This window comes from Misgurnus anguillicaudatus, chromosome 8, assembly GCF_027580225.2.
Source record: "Misgurnus anguillicaudatus chromosome 8, ASM2758022v2, whole genome shotgun sequence".
In the NCBI taxonomy this organism is placed as follows: Eukaryota; Metazoa; Chordata; class Actinopteri; order Cypriniformes; family Cobitidae; genus Misgurnus; species Misgurnus anguillicaudatus.
The window spans coordinates 16,019,665-16,027,886 of record NC_073344.2 but is presented as its reverse complement, the minus strand read 5'-3'; the positions used below and the strand labels follow the sequence as shown (position 1 = coordinate 16,027,886).

The 8,222-nt window shown below is 37.7% G+C and overlaps 2 protein-coding genes across 4 annotated transcripts; one reads left to right on the top strand and one right to left on the bottom strand.

The window, feature by feature from the left end:
• The first annotated feature begins 463 nt into the window (after positions 1-463).
• Positions 464-3,873, top strand: glyctk (glycerate kinase). Of its 3 annotated transcripts, none has more exons than XM_055213437.2 (5): positions 464-693; positions 1,387-1,797; positions 2,102-2,253; positions 2,460-2,635; positions 2,870-3,873. In XM_055213437.2, the coding sequence occupies exons 2-5, from the start codon at positions 1,433-1,435 to the stop codon at positions 3,749-3,751; spliced, it is 1,575 nt and encodes a 524-aa protein (XP_055069412.2). In that variant the 5' UTR covers positions 464-693; positions 1,387-1,432; the 3' UTR covers positions 3,752-3,873. The 3 variants fall into 3 exon arrangements, with proteins under 3 accessions (XP_055069412.2, XP_055069413.2, XP_073726500.1); XM_055213438.2 differs by having other exon boundaries at positions 464-1,009; XM_073870399.1 differs by having other exon boundaries at positions 464-1,797.
• Positions 3,869-6,069, bottom strand: tcta (T cell leukemia translocation altered). The gene is made up of 3 exons (XM_055213439.2): positions 5,721-6,069; positions 5,559-5,610; positions 3,869-4,348 (listed from the first exon to the last, which is right to left on the bottom strand). The coding sequence occupies exons 1-3, from the start codon at positions 5,929-5,931 to the stop codon at positions 4,309-4,311; spliced, it is 303 nt and encodes a 100-aa protein (XP_055069414.1). The 5' UTR covers positions 5,932-6,069; the 3' UTR covers positions 3,869-4,308.
• Between the last annotated feature and the right edge of the window lie 2,153 nt (positions 6,070-8,222).

Below are 8,222 nucleotides of genomic sequence, written 5' to 3'. Positions count from 1 at the left end.
AAGTCCAATAAAATTGGCAGGATATTTGTGTAAATATAATGCAAATAAATGTATAAAATATTTAATAGAGATTGCAGTGGGGAATTAAGTCACAAACTAATAAATATACTTTAAACAATTACTCGCTTATTAGTTTAGAAGTGTTTCCCGTTGAAGAAAAATTATTATTATTATTTATTAAAAAGAAAGGATTTGGTTTTGAGCATAGACTGGTTTTGAGGTAAACGTCCCCTACCGGAAGACAGCAACAGTTTATTTTGTCATCCTTTAGAGGGCGCTCATTGGTTCATAAACTATCCTCTTTTAAAGTGGTGTTTTTTACTAAATTGTTCTGGCATGTTGTGCCTGTTGTGTTGTAACGTATGTAAACTGTAAAATAAATGTATAAAAAAAATCTTTAAACATTTTTTTAAAACTTATTAACCAGTAATCACTAACGCCTGTGATTGGGCCATCCTTGTCAGCTGACAAGGATTTACACGTGACCGTGTTATGCTCCAGCAGCAGCTGTTTGGACAATAATTACACAAATATAATGACAATAACTGACACAGCATTTAAAAGGAGCTTACCTAAACCTAAACTGAACAGTAAGTTAATAACACAAGAAACTGAGAAAAAGACGTCGTCCGATGATTAAAAAGTTGAATAACAGCGCGTGACTGTCAGCAGAGTGAAAAGATGGTAACACAGGTAAACAACATGTCAGATTAGATGTTTTACTGTACATAAGCGTAGTTATTTTGTCTATTACTAACTAACTGGACTCTACATTTAGTCAACTTTTAAGTGCATGTCTACGAACCTCCTCTTTTGGGATTGACCCTTGGTGAATCCATAAACCAAAAACAAAATTTCTCAGTGCCCTATGGTCAAGCTTTAGGCAATCATTAACTTACTCATTATGTACACAAGCTGTAGTGTAATGCATTTCAGATAGTGCCTGCAGGATTGCTTTTGCAAAAAAATTGTCTACTTATAAAGAGTTTCATCTCCAGGCCGTGTACAGGTACGTATAATATTTTTATTAATATAGGGGTGCGAATCTCAATAAAGGTATATTATATTCAAGTATGGTATATGTTTAGGTTAATTTTCATCATCTTTACGTTGTTTTAGTTAAGCTACCATCAAATTTAGTTTTGAGGAACCTTTATTTTTCTTGAAGGATATGATATGACCAACATTTAGAGCATCTGGTAATATGCTAAATGCCATATAATATTATAACAACATGACTAATATAAATTATTATATAATACTTGATAATAGACCAATAGATATGCCATGCTGTTAAATATTGACTAGCAATACCACATTTACAACTTACATTTATTGAAAAATCAGCATAACTGATTGATAATCCTACTGTCTGTCTCCCCACAGGTGCTACGCTGCTGTTTTTCTTTGGTGTGGATAGTTTGATCAGTTTATGGCTCGGTTACTTGCTCTCTCTCGTTCTCTTTACCTGTGGCGTCCACCGTGGATGGGCTTAACATCATTACACTCTCGCAGTATGTCATCGTTAGAGAAGCGAGCGCTGGCTGTGTTTTCTGCAGCGGTTGAAGGTGTACAACCAGACATAGTGGTCCGTAAGGGTCTGGAGCGACATGGGAATAAATTACTAGTGGGTGGTCAGAGTTTTACACTTAGCAATAACCTGTATGTGGTGGGCTTTGGCAAGGCCGTGCTGGGGATGGCAGCGGAGGCAGAAAGGATTGTTGGGGATCATTTAATTAAAGGAGTTGTCAGTGTGCCTCATGGTATTCAGAATACACTACGGAGTCATGGAAAAGAGTAAGTATTTTTTGTGTGATTTTTAATATTTATCACTTTCATGTGTTTGTTTAAAAGGTGTAATAACGTAGTTTTACAGCAATCTTATGGTTAAGTCTTGACGTAAGGAATACTGTTTCTGGGTCCAAGCCTCCACTCATTTCAACAGAGGATATTATTTAAATAGCCGTTTATGAGCACAATTTATTCATATTACACATTTAAGAGAAAACTCCAGGCTCACAGAAACATTTTAATAATTCGTAAAAAATCCATCCCTGGTCATCCCAGATGTTTGGCAGGTACTTTTCTGTATGTCTTTCAGGAAGATGCTGCTTGAGAACAACAGTAAAATTACTGTTATGGAAGGAGCAAAGCACAATTTACCTGATGCAGATGCCCAGAAGTCAGCTGAATGTATTCGTGAACTGACCAGCGGTCTAACTGAGAAAGATCTGCTGCTTGTTCTTATCTCTGGTAGTGTTTCATATTCACTCTTCCAAATGTTTCCTGTCACTGTATTCTTCCATAACTATCAACTTGGATAGTTGTTGTAAATGCAGTGCATGTAGTTTACATAATGCAACATCTTCCTTCTTTGCAAAATAATGAATACTTATTATATTGTTGAAAGACTGCAGTTACATTTTTTGATGTTTTATTATTTACACGCATATGCACAGGTGGTGGCTCCGCTCTTTTACCTGCTCCGGCACCACCCATGTCCTTGCAGGAGAAACAGGATGTGACACGGCATCTTGCAGCGGCAGGTGCCACAATACAGGAGTTAAATACGGTTCGACGGGCCCTGTCCATTTTAAAGGGTGGAGGCCTTGCCCGATGTGCCTACCCAGCCCAGGTAACACTGTATGATATATAATGCAAAAAACAACCGAAGGCCCTAAAAGTATTGTAAAATGAATTAAATGTGCCCCTGCATATCTCAGCTGTGTGAACCAATGCAAAAGGTCATGGGTTTGAACCCAGGGAACACACATACATTATGTATACCTTAATGCACTCTCTGTGCTTTGGATAAAACCGTCTGTTAAAATGCATAAATGTTAATGTACTAAATTATATCTTCTCTCAGGTGGTGGCATTGATTTTGTCAGATGTCATAGGAGATCCTTTGGATTTGATTGCCAGCGGTCCAACAGTTAGGAGTGAGACATGGCCAGAGGAAGTTTGGGCTATCTTTGAACGTTATAAGCTCTCTGATACCTTGCCTTCCTCTGTAAAAGAAGTGCTTAGTAAATCCGGCCCCCGTTGGGTGCAAAAACAGCCACAAGAGGTTAAAGATCATGTTTTAAATGTTGTAATAGGCTCAAACACCATCGCTCTTGAATGTGCGAGCCGTAAAGCGAGTGAGTTAGGACTCCGACCCGTGATTTTATCCCCGGGGGTGTGCGGTGACGTCCGCTCCGTTGCAACGCTGTATGGACTGCTAGCGCGTTTTGCATGCTCCCCGGGGAGAGAACCTCCTCCAGAGCTTGCTTCACAGATCCTTCGGCTTGGCCCAGAGGTTGGGATAGAAAGCTGGGACTTGTGTCGTACCATGAACGTACTTGAACATGAAAGGAAAGAAGGCTGGGGTGCTACCTGTCTGCTGGCTGGAGGAGAACCCACAGTGCAGCTTACAGGAAAGGGCAGGGGTGGCAGAAACCAGGAGCTGGCCCTGCGGGTCGGACTTGAGCTTAGTAGTCCTAAAATAAGGAGTGGTGCAGTGTTTCTCAGTGGAGGGACAGATGGGCAGGATGGTCCTACTGATGCTGCTGGTGCAGTCACTGATGGGGACCTGATAGATGAAGCCAAGACTCAAGGTCTGGACATTGATAGCTCACTTACTAATAATGATTCATTCACATTTTTCTCACGGCTCTCTGAAGGACGACGGTTACTCGTGCCTGGACTTACAGGCACCAATGTGATGGACGTGCATGTTATGCTGCTTCCTCCACCACCACCTCTTTGACTCCAGATGGATTTGTGTGTGGAAATAACTAAATGACATGTTGGAATGAAATGCATTTGTAAATGATAAAAAAAATGAACAACAGCAAACCGATAAAAGCAAATAAATACAAATAAATAGTATTTATTTATTTTATTGCTGAATGACAGCAGTAATGCATTGGACAAAGGATGCACAGGCATCCCTGATGTTTTGAATCTGTACAATAAAATTATCTTACATCACCAAAATCTGATCTGATTTCTACAAACACACCAAAAGACTGAACATTTGGACCATCGGTTTGACAAATATTACTGTCAGCTCTTCGATGTCAATGTCAAATGATATCTACACACTTGAATCACGCCTGCGAAACATCATTAAATATGAGCCGGACCTAAAGATCACACAATGTTTCATTAATATTTTCTTTGCAGTACACAGCTCCATTCTGTTGGTGTTGTTGAGCACATATTCATGCCTTTTGGTCTTGAGTAGCCTATTGTACCACATCACAGACACAGCGTATCACAGGTATAATGGAAGGTTGGGCTGTTAATACAGTTGCTGGAAAATCACTCGCGGTGGGGTTTACCATCACCAGCTGCAGTCTCCCTAAGATAACAGAAAAAATAGCAGAATTTAAAATATAATATTGATGATATATTAATAGTGGCAACCTTCAGGCTACAACCTATATATAGTATCTACAAACAAATATCCCGATGTGCATCTTTATCAATTTTTCTTACACCTCTTAAACTCAGGAAGTGTGCTTTTTGTTGATTTTGAGTAGATTTTTTTGTGTTTGTTTAACTTAAATTTTGCATTATATATATATATATATATATATATATATATATATATATATATATATATATATATATATATATATGTTTCGTCTTGAGTTAAGGTTTGCAATTGCATATCGTGGTGTGTTCTTGATGATAGCTTTATTTTATAAAGAAGATTATATCTTATTCTATTCCCAAAATAAAAACAGCACCGCAACCAAATGTATCGATTCGTGATACGTATCATATTGCCAGATTCCAGCCGATACACAGCCCTATTCCTGAGTAGGCATGGGCTGGTATAAGATTCTGGTGGTTATGATAACCTTTAGCAAAAATACCACGGTTTAACGGTGTTGCACTATTGTCATTGCAACACTAAAATGTGTTATTTTCAAATGCCAGGTAAAAATAAAGCCTTTAAATTTTAATATGCTTTCAAAAATATATATATTTTTGTAATATATATTAATGCAAACATCAAATCAATCACATGACTTAACGATTTAATGAATTTTGTATAAACATATTATCGGTATTAGTGGTATCACAGAACATTTTAGTGGTTTTGAAACCATGACTGTTTAAAACCTCGGTATACCTTGAAACCGGTAACCAGCTCATGCCTATTCCTTAGTGGAAACAAGAAACCATTACAGAAACTATGATGGATTAACTGGTTATTATGGGTTTAATCAAAACTATAATGGTCTGTATTGGTAATATGTTGGGTTCAATTGGTGGGATGTTATCTGGAGGATGGGAACCAAAATAATACATAAAATAATTGTGTAATGCTTTTTATTGAACTTTAATATCCTTAAATGTGAAAATTTTCCTTTGACTTCCAACAAAACACAAAAGTTCCACACATAAACAATTATACCTACCATAATGATATTCTGAAATTAAAAACAAACACCAAGAAATATATACATTTCCATAGTGTGCAAGGTATTCAGACTATATGCAAAAAAGATGGCATACATTTTTTCTGCATCTATTAAGCAAACAGCACGGTGGTCACCTACCATCCTCGGTGAGGGGCTGTGTCAGGTGTCCCACCATTCTGTCCTCCAGTACCTAAAATATATTTAATCGTTTCAGTATGCAACCTAAATAAAACATAATGATTCACACGCCTTTATTACTCCGCATAATCCATATTCACCCGCTAAAGCGGCCATACTCACCCTGTCTGTAGTACATATCGTTGACAATGTTCCCGTACACTTTCCACGCAAAGTGGATCGCTATAAGACTCAGGATAAGCCAGCTGAACAGTATTTTAAACACTGCTACTCTCGTGTCGTTGGCCAGCCAGTCGTCCACGAATTCTGACAGAAAGGACACGAGACTGTCAACCATACGAGACAAGAACTCAAAATCCCACGATTCCTCCATAATGCGGGTTGGTATCTTACATGGTCGGAATAAATATTAAATTAGATCCTCAAAAGAGCTGTGGGAAATATCTTTTCACCATCCATATTTAAAGTAAACAAAGCCGCTGTCTTCTTCACATAATGATGCGATAACCAGCTGTAGGTTTGAATGATTTTTGAGGCATCACCGCCATCTGTCGGACTGGAGGGTTGCGCTGAATTTCTTTACTGGAAACCAACCACCTAAACATAAATTTATCAAACTATTACAGTTACCTCTAAAAGCACGATAAAACCACTTTACCGCTCAAGTAACATAGATTTTGTACAGGAAAAAATGAACACGATATTTACTGAGAAGAGATTGGAAATGCATTAAATGGTGGTTTTATGGTTTGTTGAATACAAGCTAATCTGAGATTTGTTTTGTCATGTTATTATTTATTTGTGTGTGTCTGCCAATTGCAGATGTTTTAAAGGAGTGGTGAATCAAATACTCAGTTTTGACTTGATAATTTGTTATATAAGAGGTCATCATACTTAAAGGAACAGTATGTAAGAAATTTATATCAATGAATCATAAAATGGCCCTGATATGTCACTAAACATTAAGAAATCATGTTCATTTCAAATACTTATATCACTGACCACAGTGGTCTGGCCAGGATATTGTCATTTAAAAAGTGAAGTTGCAGCCCTCAACTGATGTTTATGTTGTCATTTTGTGTATTGGCCACCAGTTGTGTGATTGCAGTACCAGTTTTAGCCACAAGTTTTGTGATTGCAGTACCAGTTTTGGCCACAATCCTACATACTGTTCCTTTAAATGAAGATCCTGCAAGTTTCAGAATTGAAAACGTCTGTGCTACTGAAATATAACCATTTTGGCACCAAGCCAGTATTACGACCGAGTGTGGAATTCGGAGAAATATGACGTCAAAGTAGAATTGAAGCACCTCCCCGAATCCAAATACAATGACCACTTTTGTAGCCCCGCCCACAGCTTCGAATGACACACGTGTGTCTCAACAATCAGTAAACATGTCTTTAAAGATTGCCAAATGTAACCAAAATGACTTTTAAATAAAACATTTCTGAGAGACTAATTTTGACTAATTTTGACGCTGTGATCTGTTACGATAGAGTAACCATGGAAAGCATTTTCGGTTGTGGAAGAACCGTCTATGGGATGAACACAGACGCTGGATAACGGAGGCTCAGTCAGAACATAGCATTAGGAATGCGTGGATAAAGTTTGTTCTTTAGAAGTTCCAGCTGGCGTGGGAAGTGTTTGTTTACTTTGTGTACCTCGGAATCATTTGTAAAGAAGTTGATGCTGGATTTGCAGAGAGACTGTGATTAAAAGCACCACTAATATTGGATCTGACAAAAATGACACAGCAGTATACACAGTAAGACATTTTTCTTTATTTAAGTTACTGTGTTTCACTATTGCTTTGTTAGAAGAGATCGCTTGATATGTCCTGTTGTAACATCCGTGTCTAAACACATATGTTACTGTTTTAATTTACTTAAAACATTAAACGATTAATAAAGGTACAACACTTAACAATATGACTGTACACTGTAATATAACAATAGAAATATACAAAGTTAGTAATAAAGAAGGACTTACCAGCCGCAATTTAGATTCTGATGCCCGCTTACTGTGTTGTATACGGTAATTTAGGCGAGTTTGAAAGGTCAAACACTCAACAAAGCTTTTTTTATCATATAATTGTGGTATGTAACGTTACGTATATCTAAGAGCAACCCCACAAGCACAATAGAAATATACAAAGTTATTGATAACGACTTATCAGCCGCAGTTTAGATTCTGATGCGCGCTTACTGTGTTGTACACGGTAATTTAGTCACGTCGAGTTGAAAGTTTTGTATACGTATTGTCATTTATGTGTATCATCTTTAGCACCCAGAATCTTTTGTGGCTCAAACATATATGTGTTCGGCTGATATTTTTACACAATAATGTTTTTAGAACATTTCCGCACATGTAGTGATGGGGAATGAAGCTGTGCAATCATAGCAGTGGGCGTTTACGTCCAGGTCTTCAATGCGGCCCGCCCCTTCAAATGAACCATTTCTCTAGAGCAGTGGTTCTCAAACTGGAGTCCGGGGCCCCCAGGGGGGCCGCGAGATGGTGCCAGGGGGGCCCCAGTTTTATGAAATTTTATAAAATACATTCATTTATCATGAATTCTGTGTAATTAAACCTAAAAAATAATGAGCCAACTAACCAACAGCACTACTAGGTATAATTTAATATGTTTTGTTTAATTAAAATATTAC